Source organism: Spinacia oleracea, chromosome 2, assembly GCF_020520425.1.
Source record: "Spinacia oleracea cultivar Varoflay chromosome 2, BTI_SOV_V1, whole genome shotgun sequence".
NCBI lineage: Eukaryota > Viridiplantae > Streptophyta > Magnoliopsida > Caryophyllales > Amaranthaceae > Spinacia > Spinacia oleracea.
This window is the reverse complement of record NC_079488.1, coordinates 56665943-56688274: the sequence shown is the minus strand read 5'-3', so window position 1 is coordinate 56688274 and position 22332 is coordinate 56665943. Positions and strand designations below refer to the sequence as shown.

The window sequence follows — 22332 nt, the reverse complement described above, 5'->3', positions numbered from 1 at the left end:
CGATCAATAAGCAAAGGGAAAGAGGGAAAATAGGAAAGAAATCTGACGCTAAGGAAGGAATGTGAGATTGAAGGAAAAACAGCCAAAACGACGTCGTTTAAGGTCATATGCACACTGAGATGCGTGCATAGGTATCCAGCCAAAACCAAAAACCCAATTGTGTAGTTAATTGGAAATTAAGGCAGTTTAGGTATGTGAGTAATACAACTTACCAACGTTAGAGTCATTGCAACTATTTCAAAACCTCGAAATAAGGGAAGTGTTGCATCTTAATAAAACAAAGTACATCATGAAGTTTGTAATGCAAAAAATTATTACAATAAACATGCATATTCCCATTCTTTTAAAGATAAAGAAACAAAACATTTGACAAAATTCAAAGACATTCACACTTCCAGGCGCAACTTTTCATCCACTGATGTTACTGTTCAGTCATCGACGAACCTTCCGCTTCATTTCTAAACTCATAATCACTCTCGCCCATAATACAATAAAATACAGGTGAGCTTGTAAGTAAAGTTTCTTCTCTGTTTTTCATGGGGAGGGGAGGGGGGGGGGGACTAAATGTTGAGGTTGAATGGCCAATTCCTTCCAACTGGATTTCTTGCCTTTCTTTGTTGCGTCATTTGGAGAAATTATTCATTCAGATCACAGAAAGCCAGAAAGGTAATTCTATATATGTAGTTACAGAGCAGATCAGTGCCTAACCGAATTGGCATCTACGAAGTTGCACCAGTCACTTCTTTGGCAGGAGTTGCAGCAACAATCTTTTGGGGCTGTATCCAAGAAAAATTAATAGTTCATATGCTGACAATGAACAAAAACAACTTGTGATAAATTTAAGAAAAATTAACAAGTGAAAAGCAATGAAGATATTGGTCGGTAAAGTTGGCAAGCAAGTTACTCGAAATCAATTCCGTGAAAGGTTAGCAACATCAAGTTCACTCAAACATAAAGTGTCGGGCTCAAGCAGGGTGCTAACCGAAAGTCCGACAAGCTAGTGGGTTATGCAAAAAACTTAATTGAAAAAACCATTCGTTTAATTTTTGTTGCAAAAGTTTGACTTTCATGGTTGTCGTTGTACAACCTTAGTCATTAATATCTTCAATTATCAATAAGTAAAAATTATGAAAAAATGATATTATGAAAATGTACATTGAGACGTTGCTAAAATCTACATGACTCTATGTTTCCTTATATTACCAAAAATTGTCAAAGAGAAGTTTGTGAATAGGGCAAAAGTCAAACGATTACCAGTCTTGCCACTAAAAGTGTACTGAGGAAATAGTTTTTTACCATTGCGTTTGACTTGTTATTAGGTGACCAAGAGATTAATTTCTTTGTCCATAAGTAAGATAACTCAACTATTTTAATAACACAGAATAACATAAATGTTGGTATAAACAATGGGCTGCCTGTCGTCTTTTGGCCATTTGACTGGCGGTAACTGCAGGGAATGGTCCATGTCTAAGCTATGGTGCCTTCCAGCACCTTGCTTACCCTCCATTGAGCAGCAGACTGGATGAAACATGTACTGTTCCAACTGCCAGTTGCGTGTTCCACAGGTCGGCCATGATTCATGCTCTTAACACCCTATACAACCATAATGTGAAGCAAAACACCGAAGTACCATATGATTGACATTGTCCTCGAACAACACTCTCTCTCTCTCTCTCTCTCTCTCTCTCTCTCTCTCTCTCTCTCTCTCTTTGAATCTCTATTACATAAGCCAACTCTTAAGGTGTAAGGTGTCCACCTAAAGTACCTAATATGCCCTTACATTTTTATGTACTCTTTTAAATTTAATATTTTAAATGTTCATATGTACAAATAAATGTCCATTTCTGATGTAGCCAAAGATTCATTTGTTCTTTTGGCTTTGGTATATAAAGGACTAAATCAAAATAACTCCCAAAACCTTTCCATGAAGTAGAAGATGGTCGTCCCGTTACTCTTCTTCTTTTCCCTATCTTCTTCTCTTTCCTTTGAATTGAAGTGGGTCAAATCCCTGGTAACTTGCTTCTAGACCTGGTTATTGGGTTATTGGACCTGGTTATTGGGTTATTGGACAGGTAGCCCAATGGTATAGGGTTTAGATCAAGTTAATAGGGTTCTTATTGGGTAGGACTCTTATTGGACTTTTGGACAAGGTCAATATAGGGCCAAAACACAATAATTTTGAAAACTAAAATAGTTATATGATATAAAAATTTATATGGATAGCTTCGTATTCACTTGTATTAGCATACGACTCTTTTTCTTTTTCTTTTCCTTTTTCCTTTGTTTGTTTATTGACCCGCCCACTATCGTCCCATAACCCGCTATGACCCGCACATTATCAGCCCGCTAAAATTGACCATTTCCTTACGGGACCCGCTTTTGACCCGCACCGACCCTGAACTGACCCGCCCAACCCAATAACCAGGCCTATTTGCTTGTAGATGCTAAAGTCAAAATAATGTTTAAATGTTGATTTTCAACCCTCCATCGATGCATGATGTTCAAGCCTTCAACTGTATTTTTTACATTTATATTTGGTAATTTTTTTGTTTGATTTGAGTATATGGTGTAAATTTTTTAGATTAGATAGATTTGTTGTAATTGGTAATGATGTTGTTGGATTCAATTTATGATTATTTTGTTATACTAAGTTTGTTCAATCTTCTAAGCTTGACAAGGGTACATCAATGGCAGATTCCGATGATGTTTCCGAACAGTCGATAAACCCAGAAAATCAATCGGACGATTTCAATCAAATCTTAACCCCAAAATCAAGCTTAAGAGATTTACAACAACAATCACAAATCAGAGGAGACTTTAATGCGTGGCTAAGTGGATTACACAGTGGTAAGGATGTTCGTACCCATTTTTCACATTCAAATATTGGCGGGAATGGCAATACTCTGTTTCAATCTATGAATGATGATGATAATCTGACTCAACATAATGCTGTGATTATTGATGAAAATGTTGATAATACTGAATCTAGTACCCAAACCCCCATAGTCCAGATTGAATTTGATGATATTAAAGATGAAATTGCTTACTGGGAATCAGCTGTTGTTTGCTATGTGATTGGGGCTAACCCACCTCAGAATGTTATGGAGGGTTATGTGCGCAGAATCTGGGGGAAGTATGGGGTAGATAAGGTTGCACAGGTGGGAAGGGGTATCTACATGGTACGCTTTACAACAATGGAGAATTGCTCCAAGGTGTTGCGGGGGTACCAATTTTTTGATTCCAAACCACTTGTGGTGAAACCTTGGTCTGCTGATGTTAATTTTAGCAAAGATCCTGTTAAGAAACTGCCTATTTGGATTCAGTTGCATGGTTTGGATGTTAAGTACTGGGGGGAGAAAAGCTTAGGCAAGATTGTGGGCCAACTTGGATCATTGATCAAAGTTGATCAAGCCACAAAAAATAGGGACAAACTGATGTTTGCCAGAGTCATGATTGAGGTGCAGATTGATCAAGAATTCCCTAATGTGATCCATTTCAGGAATGAAATAGGCATTATGGTTAGCCAGCAGGTTAACTATGATTGGTTACCAATTACATGTTCTGTATGCAAGGGGATGGGCCACACTCATGATCATTGTAGCAAGAAACAAACTGGAAATGCTAGGAAAATTTGGGTGAAGAAAGCAACTCAACCAATCAAGGCACCTGTGCCACAGGAGATGGTTTTGTTCAAGCCACTAAGTTCAGCAAGACAATCAGCAGACAGACAATTGAAACCAGTGGTCACTGCAAACTCATTCCAAACATTGCCTGATTCTGATACTGAGGCTGTTCATGAAGAGAAGGAGGTGCAGTTAAGCAATGTGAGTCCATCAGACAGGGGGGTGATATCCCCTTTGTCTAATGGATAGAGTTCTCTGCTGGAATGTCAGGGGGCTAAACAAACACTCAAACAAACACTCAAAGCAGATTAATGTGAGACAACTGATCCAATCTCACAACATTAAATTGTTTAGCCTCCTGGAAACAAGGGTTAAGGGTTAAAGCACCAAGAATGGGTGATTTGTATCTCACAGTTTGCCCAAACTGGTGCTTTACCACCAATCTAAGTTGTCATCATAATGGCAGGATTATTCTTGCCTGGGACCCTGATGTGTTCAAAATGGATATCATCCATATGGGAAGTCAGTTGATCCACACATACATCACTGTAAGAAGCTCTGATAAGGGGTTTTTTTGTTCATTCATTTATGGTTTCAACACTCCTGCTGAGAGAGAACCTTTATGGTCCACCTTGTCTTCTTTTGCCTCCCTTAACCAGCAGGCATGATTGATTATGGGAGATTTCAATTCCATCATGGAAATGGAGGACAGAATTGGCTCACCTGTGAGGCTTATCAAACCAATGAGGAACTGCATGGCAACCTGCAAACTCACACAAGTCAAGACAGTAGGAAGGCATTTTACTTGGAATAACAAGCAGGAAGGGGAGGCTAGGGTTTTCTCCAGAATAGATAGAGTGTTGTCCAATACTGCTTGGGATGACATGTTTGCTAATGCTGAAGCAATGTATCTGCCAGAAGGGACCTATGATCATTGTCCTATGATCTTGAATACCTTCACTACCAATCAGTCAAAGAAACCCTTCAGGTTTTATAACATGTGGACTTCCTCTCCTGACTTTCTTCCACTGGTGGAAAGACACTGGCACAGGTTTGTCTATGGATGCCACATGTTTAGAATCACTCAGAAGCTCAAATGGATCAAACAGGATCTAAGGGACCTGAATAAATCTGGTTATAGTAATATTGAAGCAACCAAAACTCAGCTGCAACACCAACTTGCTGATATTCAAAACAAGCTCCATAAAGACCCTACCAATGTCACTTTAGCAACAGAAGAAAAAACAATTGTTGCTGCATACAGAACTGCAAATGAGAACCATCTTTCTTTCCTTCACCAAATTTCTAAAGCTCACTGGCTTCAACAAGGTGATGAGAATAGCAGACAGAGAAGAAAACACAACAACATCCACTCTATTCAGAATTCCACTGGTGAATGGGTGAACTCTGTGGAAAAAGTTCAGGAAGCCTTTTTAGACTTTTACAGAAATTTATTTGAGGCAAGAATGGATACTAGATCTCCCATCAAGAAGGCAATCATGGATAGAGGGCCAAGACTGACTGAGGATCATGTCAATATGTTGAATTGCAATTTGTCCATGGAGGATATTAAAAGAGTGTTAGATGATATCCCAAGCACAAAGGCACCAGGATTGGATGGGTTCAATAGTCACTTTTTTAAATGCACTTGGGATCTCATTAAGAATGATATGCATGTTGCCATTAATGACTTTTTCAGAACTGGGAAAATGTTGAAGGAGATTAATGTGACTTCCATCACTTTGATCCCCAAAGTCAGTGTCCCATCTTCAGTTGGTGATTTTAGACCCATAGCATGTTGTTCTGTTCTTTACAAATGCATTTCTAAGCTTCTTTGTGGGAAGCTAGGTGGAGTTCTCCCTGACATTATCTCCCATAACCAAGGAGCTTTTGTTTCTGGCAGATCCATTCTTCACAATGTTCTTGTGTGTCAAGACATTGTCAAGATTTATAGAAAAGGGCAACAGCAGGCTAACTGTCTTATGAAGCTGGATCTTAAAAAGGCCTATGATACTGTAGAGTGGGATTTCATTGAGGAAATCATGCTTGATCTTGGTTTCCCTAGCCATTTTGTTAACCTCATTATGACTTGCCTCACCACCACTCAATATTCCATCTTGATTAATGGTACCCTTTCTGATTTGATTCATCCTAGAAGAGGGTTAAGACAAGGGGACCCCTTGTCTCCCTTGCTCTTCACCCTATGCATGGAGTACTTTTCAAGGGCTATGCAAACAGTAGGTGAACACCCCTCTTTCAAGTTTCATTCCAGGTGTAGACCTATGAAACTTAATCACTTATGCTTTGCTGATGATCTCCTCATGTTCTGTAAAGGAGAAAAGGAGACAGTTCAACTCATGATGGATGGGTTTGGTGTGTATTCTAACACCACTGGACTCATGGTTAACCCTCACAAGTCTTCCCTATACTGCTGTGGAATTCCAGATCATCAGCTCTCCTCTTTTACTGATTTGACTGGTTTTGGCATTGGTTCTCTCCCTTTCAAATATCTGGGTGTTCCTGTCTCCCCTCTGAAGTTGAAAGCTAGTGACTGTGATTCTCTCATTGATAAAATGACCTCCAAAATAAAAACTTGGAGTTCAAGACATTTTTCCTTTGCTGGGAGAGCTCTCTTGGTTAATACTGTTCTTATGAGTGTGACTGTCTACTGGTCACAAATGTTTATTTTCCCCAAAACTGTCCTGAAAAGAATCAACTCCATTTGCAGATCTTTCCTTTGGTATGGGAACTATGATGATTCCAGGCCTGGCCCTGTGGCATGGGATAAACTTTGTCTTCCTAAAAATCAGGGTGGATTGGGTTTCAGAAATCTGCTTCTGTGGAACCAAGCTGCAGTGGGAAAATTAGCATGGGCTATATCTAGAAAACAAGACAATTTGTGGGTGAAATGGGTTCATACTGTTTATGTGAAAGACAAGAATTGGGATGACTTCATTGCCCCTACTGCAGCAAGCTGGGTGGTGAAGTTTGTTTGCTTGGTGAAGAACAGTTGCAACACTCTTTTGCAATCTCACCAGTGGCTGAGAACATCTAAGTACTCTATCAAAAGAACCTACACTACCCTATGTCATCAAGCAGATAAGGTTCATTGGCAACAATATGTGTGGAACAGACTTTCTGTGCCAAAACACAGATTCATTCTTTGGCTTACTATGCTTGATAGGCTGAAAACAAAAGACAGGTTGTATAAGTTAATGGTAGGGTCTGATGACCTTTGTCCCCTTTGTGGTACAAACTCTGAAACAGCAAACCATCTCTTCTTTGATTGCCATTTCAGTATCAACTATAAGAACCAGATTATGATTTGGCTGTGTTTCCAACACAGCAGGAATTCTGTTGCTATCCTCCTTAAACATATTCAAAGATATGCCAAGAGCAAGGTCCAGAAGACAGTTATGTACACAGCTGTAGCAGGCCTAGTTTATCACATCTGGAAAGCTAGGAACTCAGCAGTATGGAGAGCTCAAGTGCCAGTGATCAAGAGCACTGTCAAAATTATCCAAACTGAAGTTAAGAGTAGAGTGATAAATTTGCTTAGTAAGAAAACTTGTAATAGAGATAAGGATTGGTTTTATAGCCTTTGAGAGGCTAGGGTCTGGTTTGGCTTGGTGTTCCTAGCCTTTAGTTGTCTTGTTGCCTGTTTGGTCTGTTGGGACCATTCTGGGGACCATTCTGGGGACTGTTTGTAAATTGTAATGGTTGAGTTGGTTGATCAATAAAATTATTACTTGCTTGCCAAAAAAAAAAAAAGTTTGTTCAATCTATTTTTTTATTTTCTTTAACCTTAAAAGTGAGATTTGGTTTGTTACAAGCATTGTGATAGAAAAAAATGAAATTTTGACCGGTACCAGTGCCGGTTCCAAAATTTAGGAACCGGTGTTCACCGGATCCAACGAATTAAATCGGGTAGTCGGTCACGCTCACCCTTGGTTTATACACGTAATTAACAAGTGCCTTTCCAGGAGAGAAATTGATCTAATGAATAAGAAATGATTATAAGGTGTGATTCAATGAATAGAGTAGGCCCTTTTTAGAGAGAACTAAATCATAATCCCTTAGATATAGCTTTCATTTGTTAATTTCATATTGTTTTCCCTCACATGCCATCCAACAACCCAATAATGTAATAATGTCACTATGGGGTTTATTGCTTGTGTAGGTGTCTTACCTCTGCGAGCTCCTGTTCATGCTTTGGAATGAAAGCAGTATCTACTTTTCCGTTTTTAAAATCCTGTGGATAAGCATAAGCAAAGTTTAGAGAATAGAGATAAAAAGGGACTATGTATGACGGTTAAAATGATAAAATAAGGATTCACCTCGATATCAAGAATAAGTTTATGGTATTCAATAGTTGTGGGGACCCCTGCATGAAGAATACCAGTTGAGTTTGATATTGATAAAAGGACGACACCACAAGTACCACAAATGAAAAGACTTGCTAGAACAGTAAAGTTGGACGGTATCACCAAACCAAAGATGTAAAAGGAACCACACAGATGAGTGACAATTAACACATCTTCAACAGTGAGGTGCGAATCCAGTGAGTTAGTTCACACTTGCCTGTAATAATTGTATCATCAAGAGCCCTCTTCATACGCGCAATGGCTTTCTCTCGAGTGGGAGCCCAAACGATCAGCTACATTAAGAAAGATGCAGTGCTAATTAAATACAAATGACGCTGATATGAGGATAACACATCAGAAAATGATGCAGTCACCACACACAACCCCCCCCCCCCCCCCCAATTGAAAGACAATTCCTTCCATTATTTGTACTCTGATATACCCTTTTTCTTCCTTGCTTAATCTCTTTCTTGACAAGATTCCAATGTATTCAACACATTAGGCAACATTCGATTGTCGTCCAAGAAAAAGAAAAACTTGCAAATATTCTGAAACATCAATTGGAGGGACAATCTTGTACACTACCGCACAATATAATTTTGCAAAATACGTAAGGGGTCTTGCAGGAGAAAAGTCTCCAATTGAAGGGTCCCCCACTCCAGATAGCATGCACGATAACACAACAATCCCCAGTACAATGAATTCAAAAACCTAAAACTCATGAAGTAGAACGAGAGGTTTGGATTGTGGTTCTAATGTCGTGGCGTAGAAAGGAGGATAGCAATGTTCAGGAGCGGAGGTGCTGCTAGTGGACCAAGTAGGTCTTGCTGACTCGGATAGTAGAGAAGGTGTATGGGCAACGGAAAAGAGGGATGGGAAGGCCTGTCAGATATTAGCAGTGAGGCATGGGAAATGAATAGCGGGATAAAGAAGATAACTAATTTAAGTCTTCCAGTAACTATATGCAGCTTTTAAACCTGCTATATCAGATAAGGGCACTCATTGAGTATTTCATTCAGATACAAAGAATGGAAATAGTCCTCTCTGAGTGTTCCATACTTGCGTGAGAAAGAAAATGGGAAACAGAAACAGGAAATTGTGACATGGAGTTTTGTAAGGTGGAAACTGGAAAGCAAAAACACAAAAATACTAGTGCATAGTGTACAAAACTCTCCCGATGTTCCCCAACGAACTACTCCCGGCAGGCAAGTATTTTCGATTACAGGAAACATTAAGAAAGGATTTTATACAATAGACAAACCTTGCCAAGTAGAGAATCATAACTTGGCGGAACAACATAACCAGGATAAACATGGCTATCCATCCTCACAAATGGTCCTCCAGCAGGCAAGTAACTGGTAATTTTCCCTGAGAAAAGAGATAAACGTGAATATTAATTTTCTTTGTAACTTGGTGTAGCTTGTATTACAGGAAACAAGAGAAATGCAGTTTTGCAGAGAACTGATACTAATTTGGACAAAAAAATCCATCTCTGTGCACTGGATTCCATGGAAAGTGACATGAGATTTTTCAACACATTAAGGACAAGGAAAAAATACCAGCTTTGCCAAAAAAACAAAAGAACAAAAATATATTAAAATGAAAATTACAACTGACAAAGAAAATATAATATTATGGATGGGACTGTTGGCCCAAAAGATTATCAGCAATGAGTGTAGATACTAACTTTTCCTGATGGTTATCGTCATGCACATACATCACGCCAAATGTGGTGCTAACGAAAAATATCAACCCTAGTTTAAAAGCATGTAGAAAAATATATCTTCCCCAACCAACTTAGACTTGGAGGAAGGAGTTAGTCAGAGAGGGGGCGAGGGGCTATTTGTGGCTGAAAAAAGAGATCGTTTTATATTCTGAAAATATATGCAAGCAATCCAATGTACAACTTCAACAGGGAACAGACAGAAGAATTCCATACCAGGCCCAGGTCGGAATCCTTTGAATGCATCTTCTGCGTTGATTCGGCATTCAATTGAATGTCCTTTAAGCACTATATCTTCCTGCAGATTGAAAATTAAGAATGGTCAAGCATCCCAATAGCAATGTCAAGATAAATACTTGCAGAAAGATAATGATGTATGCCTGTTTGTAGCGGAGTTTCTCTCCCATAGCTACTCGAATTTGTTCTTCAATCAAGTCAACTGAAGATATCATTTCTGTCACTGGATGCTCAACCTTAACACAAAAATGATAAACATCAAACAAAATACCAATTACCAACCTAGCATATCAATATATTACTATTTATTCGCGACTTCTGTCTACCTGGATTCGGGTGTTCATTTCCATGAAGTAGAAAGAACCTCTTTCATCCAAAAGAAACTCCACTGTTCCTACACCAATGTAACCAATAGATGCTGCAGCAGCCACAGCAGCATCACCCATGGCTTTCCTTAACTCTGGAGTCAGTGCAGGAGAAGGTGCTTCTTCAAGCAGCTTCTGGTTTCTTCTCTGAATAGAAAGATAGGCACATAAACATTAGCACACTAGGAAAGCTGAAAGATAGACCAGATGGGTGTGCAAAGAGAGGGAAGGCTGGTTGATAGATATCCGGAAATTCCCACAAAATTCAACTTATTCTCACCGAAATTCACTTAACACACACGAGTGACAAAAACATAAGAGTTAGGAACCTATTATGAGCTACGTAGTACGGAGTATGAATTAACTAATCCATGTAATATTAGGAGAGCAAATAATTTAGTCAATAGTGCTACACTTGCTTTGCCTATTATCAATGTGAAAGGAATAGTAAAGAAGTACGCTCTCCGCCCAAAATCCATGACCAATATGAATGATATTACAACTTCTCCCAAAGAGAAGAAGTGTTATGGGATATAACAAAAATCTGGCAAGTCTTTAAATGACAAGTCTTTGGATCATGGGAGCAAGAGCTCTCTGAAGACCATGTTAGATGGAGCACCATAGGCATATAACCATTTTCCACAATGCATACAACAATCTATCTATCGACAGTGTTAAGAATATAGTCATAGCTTGGTCTTTTATTCTCACGATAATCCAGGATTAATCAGGATTTTCCTTCACATATAACCAGGTTGAGAAAAAGAAACAATCACCCCCAACAAGTGTACAGCTGTTACAAAACAGTTGACTGATACAGAAGATTTTTTTTCCAAAACCCTTTTCCCTTTCACCACACCTGGCCCACCATGGCATCATCCACCCTTCCCCTTTCCCTCCCAAACCACTGCTTTCATCCACTCCCCTGACTACTGCATGTCCCCCTCGCCACAGCCCCTCCCGAACTATAGGCAAGGAAGGGGAAGGGGGGGATTCTTTTAGATATTTAAAAATAATTGAATAGTTTCGAGAAATAATGTCATGGAAAACTTGTGAATAATGGCAGAGGTTCGTGGAGAAGAGTGGGTGTGTCCTTTGAATATAGTTGACTGGTTGCAAACTTGCAAATTCGATTTGTGGGTTTCGGATAATAAGTGAAGGAGAAAACGGAACTATGGCGGTATGCTGTTTCGGCGATCTTGTGGACAATTTGGTTGGGACGCAATGCTTAAATTTCTAAAGGAGCATCGGTTTCACGTGAGTTACTATGGGACAAAGTAACTTTGTTTGCATCCTTGTGGATTAAGGCAGCTAAAATATTAATAACTTAATTGGGAAATTACAGCAGAATTGGACTATCCTTCTGAGGACACTTTGTCCTCTCGTTGTAACTCTCTTTTTCTTAACAACTCCCCCCCCCCCCCCCCCCCATTAAAAAACAATGGTGAAGGTTTATTTTGTTAAAATTGGTTTTTTTGACCTCCAGATAGTAACTCCAAAACCACATGATAAGGGTAATTGAATTGCAATGAACCTCAATTTCTCTTTTAAGCGAGTTATTAAAGGTCAGTTGATTGAAACTCTTTTTGGTGGGAAATTCTGTTAGAAGGTTGTTGACAGTTTTCGTAGTTTTAAGGAAACTAATTGTCTAAAAAAAAATTGTCTGTTTCAGATTTAGAATATAATTGTTTTTAGCATTTGAGTTGTATTTATAGATATAACTGTCACTTGTAAATCTCATTTTTTACATTAATAAACAGTTCTGATTTCCCATCTCTTACTCTCTCTATACTTCCATTCTATAGATGTTGGATTGTCTCCTACATTACCACAAGGTCACTATGTAGAGTCAATTTTCATAATTTACAAATTCTAATATCACAAGGTTCTATTTCATGAGGCACGATTAGGAGTACATCAGTTCACCGGGAGGATCGCCCTCCCAATTCGAAGTTTTTTTCCTGGAAGCCTAAACTGGTTGGTCTTCAAAGTCAAAGAAAGAGTGAGAAGAGATATCGGGTGTTCATTCAATTAAAAAAAAAGTTACAAAAAGTAGGAATAAAGTTGGCCAGTTGAAGTGTTACAAAACCCCTTCAAAAGAAAAATTTACATAAAACTTTTGGAAGTTAACAAAAAGCGCGAAAGATTACGTGAGTCTGAGCAAAAACATTGGGTCCATTTTCACAATCAATCAATAACTATATACTAAAACAGACACCAGGAAGACACATGTCACTTCCTGGTGCAACTTTTTCCGCCAAACATTTATTTACTTTTTTACTTCATTTTTAATTTTGCATCACTTTTTTTTAGGAAACGAAGATAGAAATGAAATAAAAATATAATCCCTCCATCCCTATTTAATCGTCACACTTTCCTTTTTCGTCTGTCCCAATTTAATTTCCTTTTATGGTACTGACCCACCATTACTTTATTATCTCTCTTCCCACTATCAAAAGTTAGGTCTCACTCCTTCTCTCATTCAATTAAAATATTTCTCGACTATCTCTCATTACACCTACTCTTTCTATTAAAAAATAATAGATAAGCCGCTCTTTTAGGTATTTGAATATTTCCCAATTGTTTTGGCACATTCTTCCACATGCAAGATAAAACGACCAAACAACCCCTAAGGACAACATCATAATTATATGCACAAGAGCACTTGTTTAACAATTTGCTCCCAACGAGAGGCATCTATTGTTTACTTAATAAATCATTTATTTGTTTGATGACCTAATGTTCAAATACACGTTTGTTTTTCTTCTTTGCTTTTTCAACATAAACGAACTAGAAACTTATGGACTAGCGGCTTATATATGTTCTGCTATGCATCAGAATTTCAAGGTCCAAGAATAAAAATTAAGAAAACCTGAAGATTGAGTTAGTTACACTTACACCACACAGAACCAAGTTCGAATTCATTTCATTCAAAATCCAGATTAAAAAAGAACTGGCTTAAAATCTGAGTAGAAGTATAGGAATTGATATACTTATACATATCAAATGAAAACGGCTATCTATTAGGTTGATACTGATAGCTTGCATGTGGAAAAAGAAATGGAAATAAAGACATGCCTGAATACTGCAATCACGCTCTCCAAAGTGAATAACATTTCCATATTTATCTGCAAGAACCTGTTAAGGGTAGCAATATACAGTTAGCATAATATATCACATGACCAGGTGAAAGTGTGAAACAAAAAGAAAGTGACAGCCCAGATCCAATGAAATTCTAACACTAACCACCTATCCAAAACGATACATATTCCATTTGGCTCGTATAGAAGTTATTTAACTTGTTTGATCTATAAGCATTTTCCATTTGCCACACCACTCAAATTTTTTCCACCCTCATAAACTAAGTATACAAATCTGTAACGTATTTTACTTGTAGCATACTTTGATGACTTTCTTACTTGATGAGAACTAGAAGACAAACACGAATAAACACAGATTGGATAAATAGAGTTTCTTACATGTATTCCTTGAAATGAAAAAGGGAAATAGACCCACCCATAAAAATTTACTTAAAGGGGAGAAAAGTCAAGTATCCAAAAAAAACCCCAGATATTTTCTGACAAAGGAATAAAGGTGGGGAAATATTCAGAAGTAATATAAAAAGAATTGCCAATGTGAATCATCTATGTTATGTCAGGAATCTTTTTAGCCCATTAGACTAGAGTTAGGAAGGAACGATGCTTTGTGTTACAATCATTCTTTTTCTTTTGTTATTAAGTATCATTTCACATTATCAGTAAATATTGTGTTAATCTATTTGATGCCATCCAATGAGCAGAAAACTAACTCCAGGTTGTCTAAAGCCATCCAATATTCTCGAGGCTCACTCAACACCTCCACCCCCACCCCCAGCCCCCCTCCCGCAAGCAAACCTCTAACAAGAAACGGATAAGAATCCATACATTCAGGTCCTAAAGCTTCATTGTACATATCAAAGATATATGCACAAGCATATCACTAGCATCAGGCATAGATCTAAGATTCCAGATACACCACAGCGTGTCATATAAAGGACATCCAGTGGCCTCAATTTTATGTTGTACATGCAACAGCAGCCTATAAATTGATCAAAACTCTATGTTACTTGTTAAATACCTGAAATTCAATATGCCTTGGATTTTGTACGTACTTCTCCAAATAAACTCCATCATTTCCAAATGCAGCTGCAGCCTCACTCTTAGCTTGCTGTAGGAACATAGACGCAAATTAAAGAAAGAAACAACACGGATATCAACTTTTGTTTGGACATACATGCACCAATATAAAACTCCTAAGCAGTAGCTGACTCATGCTTGAACCAATCGTATTAGACCCCCAGAGAGTAAATACAAAAATTTAAAGCACGGAATTCCATATATATCAGACACGTAGAAACAACTTTACAAAAGAAACGTTCATAAAAGAGAAAGGTACAGATCGTAAGAAAAAAGCAGAAGCTTGATCATCACCTGCAGCAACTTGACGAATTCATCGGGCTCTTTAGCAAGACGCATTCCACGGCCTCCACCCCCTGCAGTTGCCTTACAACAAAAATTTATAAGACTCTCAGGGTATTACAAAGATCTTTTGGCAACGCATGCCAGCCAACAAATAATAAATGTAATGATATTACCAAATCAGTATGCGTACTCTATATTAATAAAGTCAAACTAAATGCAGAAACTACATATAGAAACTCCCTCTGTTTCATTGTAATGGTTACACTTGAGCTTTTTCACAACAACGAAGGAGAAATGATTGGGAAGTAAGACAGATGTATGGGAAAAGTGGAACGTAGAGAGAAAAGTGGAACATAAAAATCAGGTGAAGTGGAATGTCGTAATAAAAGAATAATATACAAATCAGGTTGAGTGGACTGTTGTAAGAAGAGAACAATAAAAAATTAAAAAAATACAAGAAAAAAAGAAAAAAGGGGGTTGAGGGGAATGGAGTAAGTAGACTGAGCAGGGTAGAGTGAAAATGAATTAAAGGAGGTGGGCCATATAGCCTAAAATGGAAAAAAAGCAAAGTGTAACCAATTAATTCAAAAAGTCCAAAACAAGAAAGTGTAACCATTATAATAAAACGAAGGAGTATACAGTAAGCGCACAGCACAGATTCTTTGGTAAAACTAGGCAGTTTAAAGTTGCTATATAACAGAAAAATCCGTCCATATGGGATTAAAGAGAGGCAATACACCAATACACCTACAAAATCGCTGGGCTTTTGATGGAAAAGATTGATAAATCTTCCAAGTTAAGTACACCGTACAAGTAATACTTCAGAATCTCTAGCATCATATGGCACGCACTAGACGCAGAGGTGAAATGGAACCCATTTTTGATGAATAACTGAGCTTGTGAAGATGAAGATCACCTATATATGTTCTTATCTGGGATCTGAATCATAATGAACATATGTAACACTTTCAAGAACAAACTTCAATCATTGAATCACTCTTACGAACTATGATTTAGAGGAAAACATTTTGTGCATTAATATAACATCACACTACTATTCTTCATTTTTTAGGGAGCATTATTGATGATGTCATATCCAATTAGCAATACCACATGGAAGATATTGTAAATAAATTCTTTAGCTAATTCTTTTTAATATTATGATACAACATAAAATATAACATTTAATCCGCATATTGCACAGACATAATATCTACTCAAAATAAATTGCTGTGAAATTAACAGGAAAAATGATAAATGGAAGAAGCATGGATAGAAGACATATATGCATGTTTAAAAACAAATTTGACGCATCAACAGAGTCAGAACTGACTAACTGAGAGATACTTCCAAAAAATCAAAGTAGAAGTGTAGAACCCTACCTTGATCATAACAGGGAAACCAATTTCATGAGCAAGCTTTATTCCTTCTTCTGTGCTCTGCATATATCAAGGAAGACATAGATACATGTTAGAAAATCTGAGCCTACAAGAAAAGATTACCACAGTGCTACAACTAGAGGTAGCAGTAATCAATAGTACAATGAAAGAAAATGGCAATAAATTGTACCTGTAATAACCCATCACTTCCAGGCACAGTTGGAACACCAGCCTTCTTCATGGTTTCTCTAGCAGTTGCCTTGTCACCCATGACGCGGATGCTGTCTGGCTGTATATTTGCAAAAATATTAGAGCGAGTGGAGACAGCTTTTTTTCTTCTTTTCTCAGATTGAGGAGTGGGGTGTTGAAGTGTGGGGGTAAATATGGCAGTAACTAGGTTTCATGAATAAAAGCATCGACAGTAACTAAATGAGACACATCGTTTCTCTGTACAGAAGAGTGATACGAAGCTATGACTTCTTTCAAGCTCTTCCTTTTTTTGAAAGTGCGCTCAATGAGAAAAAGTAGGTCACTTGTCTCAGAATAAATACTTGCTTGGTCTCTCCTTTCTCCATTCAACTCAAACTATTAGTGTTCATTTCTTCAATGAAAGGATACGGTAAGACAGTAGGATACATATGACACCTGAAGTATTGAATAGGCCAAAACAAAATGAAGGCCCGGAATAGCCTATACAAGAATAACCCTCAGTTTTGCACCTTTTTTACCCGCTTGTGTGCAATAGTCTGAGCAATATAGGGGTCTATAGTTTTCTGGTTTTGGTGACGTCTACTTTAGTTTTAAAGTATGTAGTTGACTTCTGCTTTATCAAATTTACTGGAGTGTTTCTAAATCACTTTATGTTGTCAACATTTAGACAATGTTGTGAAGATTAAGCAATTTCTGAAAACACCTAGTTTTCCATACCATAGAACACTTTAACTTAATTGTAAAATTCATCAGATTAGGAAGCTAGTAAATCCACCTACCCAAAAAAACAAAAGAAAGAAAGAAGAAAAAATGGGAAGATAGAGTATTTTGGGAACTTTGAAATCCATCTAGGAAATAAAATAAAATTGTTACATAACACATTTTCAGATCATAATAGGATAAAAATAAAGGGCTTTTATGTAATACAGGTTCCCGCAAGAACAACTTAGTCTAGAGGAATCCTCATTGGCATTCTTTATTATTTCTCTTTTCTAGCTAAGTTTACACAAACATGAAATTTTAGTTGAAAAATCACACAATATACACATAAAATGTGTACAATAAAAAATTAACAAAGAATTTAGAATGAGTGGAACTACTTACATTCGGTCCAATAAAATTTATTCCATGCTCTCTACACATCTCGACAAAAACAGCATTCTCGGCAAGAAAACCATATCCAGGATGTAACATACTGCATCCACGGCTCACAGCAGCAGATAGAACATTGGGAATCACCAAATATCTGTAGAAGATGAATTAGTAGCAGAACTTACGCGTGACAACTAAAAATTTGAAAGAAAATGGATAAACCATTTCTCTCTCTCTCTCTCTCTCTCTCTCTCTCTCTCTCTCTCTCTCTCTCTCTCCCTCTCTCTTTTTCTTTTAGAGGAGGACAGGGTGACTAGGCTTCCCTTTACAAGACTTTAACAAGAGAATTTCTTTTTCCTGTGATAACAGCTCCTGATCAAAATTTAAATTGTCCATTGTATATTAAGTTAACGTATATGAAGTATAATGCTTCCAAGTATACTTTATGAACCCTTACAAGAAAACAAAATATTGACAAGTACATCTCTTGTGAAGGGCTATAATCCACACGGATATTGTTGATAAAATGACAGAGGCCATACAAAAGAAGAGTCATTCCTTTCAATAGATGGAAACTGTGCATACAGAAATTGGAGACAATATATACAGATTACTCTTTCCATCTAATATTGGGATATTTTGTTATGGTACAAAGTGGTTCTTATTTCACATGTCCTCCTAGAGTCCTAGGCAATTAGTACCAGAAAAAGGGAACGCAGGGAAGTTTATAATGCGATAACGAGTGAATAGTTTTTATTGCACTACAAGAGATTCCTTACACCCTAATCATGAAATTTTGAGTAGAATATGTAGGAGAAAGATCAATCACAAATCAATTATTAAAGTAAAAATCATAGAGCAGAATAAAACTTTAGCATCGGCGACTTACGATTGATTACTTGGAGCTTCACCAATACAAACAGATTCATCTGCGATTTTCACATGGAGTGCATCCTTGTCTATGGTTGAGTAGACTGCGACACATGGAATGCCCATCTCATGAGCAGTTCTAATCACACGGACAGCAATCTCACCTCTGTTTGCTACCAAAATTTTATCACCGCGACAAGTTGCACCAAGAGCTCCACCACACTTTCTAGCTTTACGGTTTATCCGAAGAACCTGAGTTGACTGCCCAGGAAAGTTAACCCGGCTCCCTAATGCCAAGCTAGACGGAGCTGTCCTGATTCCCTTGGTCTGGTTCATCCATAAGCCCTACAATTAAAAGGTCATTTACAAAAGATTTCATGAGCCATGAACATGCCAGCAACTCATGTAGAAAATGCTTGATCAGAAAAACAAACCTAAGGTATTAGTATTATTATTTGTTTTCAACTACTTGAGAATGTGGACAATCATAAAACCATAGCAACCCAGGAGGAAGGTATTGAATATTGAGTAGTCTAACTGTACACACCCTTATCCCAATCTCCTAATCAACCAACACCAGCAAGCAGGATGTTTCCAAAATGATAATATATGATTGTATACGATAAGCCGGCAATTATTCAATTCCACTTTTATCTAGCAAATTGAGCAGCATCCAGTCAATTATCTTGATCCGAAATCAATCATTTTGCACCTGTCTATTCAACAATTACTATTGTGTATACATGTTACATGAATTGAACTTCCTCCGTTTCATTATACATGCAAAACACTTTTTGGCACGTTATTCGATGAAGTGATCAAAGAAGGTAAAGGGACAAATTAAATAAAACAATATAAACCTTCACAACCTAACCTTTTCCTCTTATCTGTGGTAAAATTATTTTAGTTAATTTGTCCATTTACTTTATCTAATCTCCTCCTTAAATTGCGTACCAAAGGGGGTGTGTTGCAAGTATAAAGAAATGGAGGAAGTATATTTTAAATATCGTTTTTCATAAAATAAATACATAATACAAATGTGCAGATAATCACATACACATTTCTAAACCAATAACATACATCAAGTTACTAAAACCAATACTAAAAGAAACACCAAATTTGAGAAATGCGAGGCACTAATCACTATATCTAAGTTGTCCAATTCAGAACGAAGCCTATCCAATTCTACAGAACTCCAAATGGCAAAAACAAAACCCAGCTCATTTTCGATAATAACAAAGCTGAAATCAAAAATCAAAAAAAAGAAAAAAGATTGTGCTTACAGGCGTAGTAGTAGATGGTGCAGTTACAGATTTGCAAACCATAAATGCGTCCATAGTTTCCGATCAATCTCCTGAAAAATTAAAATAAAATCATTCATGAAAACCAATGGAAATGTGCAAATTCAAATGTACAGAAAAAATGTAATGCCAAATTGATAAAACTGACCCGTAAGAGAAAATGGCAATGTGAACTCTGAGCTCGCAAATTGGATTCAAAATTCTTGGGATTTGGAGTAGTTGAAATTGCAGTTGCAGATTGGAGGAGAGAAAGAGGAGTGAGGTGAAGTTGTTGAGAAGTAGAGAGTAAAGACTTAGACGATATAAACGATGTAAAAGGAGGAAACAAAATAACAAAGGGAAATGTATTAAAAATTCTGTAAAACGTTCATTAGCGATACTTAAAAAAGAACCAAGTTTATCGATTGAGGTTGGCCTGGCGTTTGGTTCGCATATTGGTATAGTGGTATGTAGGCTTGGTTATTGGGTGGGTCGGGGCGAGTCGGGGCAGGTCACTAGCGGGTCGGGTCATTTGCGCGTCATATAAAAATACATGTGGGTCAGGGTCATAAGGGTTAGGGGCGGGTCAGGGTCATAGCCAAAAGCTTATAGGGTCGATAGTGGGTCAGGGCCATAGCCAAATTTGCCAAATCTATATACAAAAATTTTATGAACGAAATAGAAAAAAATCATTCTTCAAGCCGTATGTAATATGGAAAACAACTCCTGACAATAATATACTAACCCATTATTATTATTTTGCATATATAGTTTCTAAATTTGTTGACAACACCTAATAATAAATAATTAAAAAAAAAAAGTGAATACAGGATGTTCAACTATATCAACAAGCAGTATCAACAGAAAATAATGTTAAACTGTATCAACAAACAGCGACCCAACGATTCTGAGTTTGATTATTGGAGATGCGACGAGCTTTCGATCGATTTCGTCAAAAAAGGATAATTTGATTATCGGTCGATTGATCAGCGAGAATGAGGAGAGAGAACGTTGACAGCCTGATATACCAGGTATTGGGGAGAAGAGAGAAAGAAAAAAAAAGCGTGTATTTTTTTTTTATGGAAAAAAAAAGCGTATATTTTACTTTACCCGTTATTGACCCTTTATTTTTGTTTTAAGTTATTGGGCTTATAAACAATACCCTATAAGAGCCCTATAAGCAAATACCCAATAAAGGCCATGTCCAATAAAAAGGTAAAGGGTCAAGACCCTTTTAAAATTGACCCGACCCTTATACCCATTGGACTACCCTGACCAATAACCAGGCCTAATGGTATGTGGTTGAAATCAGGAATGATACTTAGGTGGTATGGGTTTGAAACTTGATTCTTAATATCATGTGTTTGGATCAGTTTAGGGATGAGTGTTTTCCTTTTATTTGATACCTGAAGTAACAGTATATATGAGTCATACTCACCTCCCCCTAGGTTTCTAAATCCCATACTGTAGACACCTAATTTGTGTCTCCCCTTTGGGATGATGACGATACCATTATCCTTGTTAGGCGATTGGAGTAACTCCAGGCGGAAATCCCAATTGCTAAGAACACCTCCAAAATCCAAGGTCCAAAATCCAATCCCCGAGATCGTTCCCCTCCCGGAACTCGATACAAAATACAACTTCCAAAATCCAATTTCAAAATCCAAATTCAATCTCAATTAGTGGACCATCCCATTGGTTTTACTAGGCCTTTTCCACTCAAAATCATATAGGCAAGTCAAATTCGGGCGCTGACCCACAAAACCGAGCATGCCGGGCCCCGCCCCGTAAAACCGGAATTCAAAACCCGAGAAAGGCTTGTTTTTAGACGCAAATTCAAGTCTTAATTACCTCCAATCAAACACTACACGCCAAACATCGTACTATTCGTACGAAGGTACACCCATACAAGACAAATCAAGGAAGGCATCTTTCCGTCCTTTTTGGCGGCATTCAGGCCACGTCAGCAGCGCCCAGCGCTGGCCTGGCACCAGGCGCTGGCGTTGTAACACCCCGACAATTCTCTCTTTTCTAAAATAATCTTTTAATATAAAACGTAGAGAATTATCAAGGCATTATCGCCCGTGTGAAAACGTAACGGCTTATTCAGAATTTTGCAGCGGAAAACATAAAACTAACTTTAGGTTTATAAATAATCGATTACAGATTTAGTCCCCAAAAATCATCCAACGAAAATAAGGAAATATAAATAGTACGACAAGTTTAAAGTCCCAATTAACAAACCAAAGTTAACTTAGCAAATCAAAACTAAATACAAGCTCTCTATTCCCGATCCCAATGATGCAACATCTTCAAACCTGCAGATGGACAATGCTTATTGATCCTTAGAGACTGCTCACCAAAGATTGGGTCATCACAGGATCAATAAGGCATAGCCATGATCAACATGCACAAGCAAAAGCACGTAATCAGCAAAGCTGAGTACTACATACTAAAACAATAATAATCCTAACATGATACTGTTGAACGAACACACCTAACATGGTACTAATAAAACACGAGTAAGGGTAGACAAAACATGTTAATTTGACGACCACACTTTACTAGGCTAGGCTACACTGGACTAGACTTTTACGACAATAACATTATTTTAATTGAAATAGTCAATGGACCGAGTTGCTACTAGAAACTTCTTCTTCTTCACTAAGGAAGACGAGGTACGGGCGCGACTCCGTAAACCCCAATGACCTGCGATATCGAGGGACTTT

At 37.6% G+C, this 22332-nt stretch overlaps 1 protein-coding gene across 1 annotated transcript; it reads right to left on the bottom strand.

Moving 5' to 3' along the window:
• Positions 1-251: 251 nt before the first annotated feature.
• Positions 252-19969, bottom strand: LOC110806042 (biotin carboxylase 2, chloroplastic). Its single transcript, XM_022011684.2, has 17 exons — positions 19773-19969; positions 19607-19677; positions 18343-18668; positions 17466-17607; positions 16342-16440; positions 16155-16211; positions 14782-14853; positions 14429-14518; positions 13391-13450; positions 10274-10459; positions 10091-10183; positions 9927-10008; positions 9249-9355; positions 8205-8280; positions 7961-8007; positions 7813-7875; positions 252-776 (listed from the first exon to the last, which is right to left on the bottom strand). Exons 2-17 carry the CDS (start codon positions 19658-19660, stop codon positions 720-722), a joined length of 1611 nt encoding a protein of 536 aa, XP_021867376.1. The 5' UTR covers positions 19661-19677; positions 19773-19969; the 3' UTR covers positions 252-719.
• Positions 19970-22332: the final 2363 nt, after the last annotated feature.

What these genes read in the sequence shown, in the direction of transcription:
- LOC110806042 (XM_022011684.2), bottom strand. Translation starts at nt 19,660, where the DNA reads ATGGACGCATTTATGGTTTGCAAATCTGTAACTGCACCATCTACTACT. An exon ending in CACCATCTACTACTACGCCT is followed by an intron (nt 18,669 to 19,606) that starts GTAAGCACAATC and finishes TTTTAATTGTAG; the next exon opens with GGCTTATGGATGAACCAGAC. An exon ending in AGCGTGATTGCAGTATTCAG is followed by an intron (nt 10,460 to 13,390) that starts GCATGTCTTTAT and finishes CTTTCTATTCAG; the next exon opens with AGAAGAAACCAGAAGCTGCT.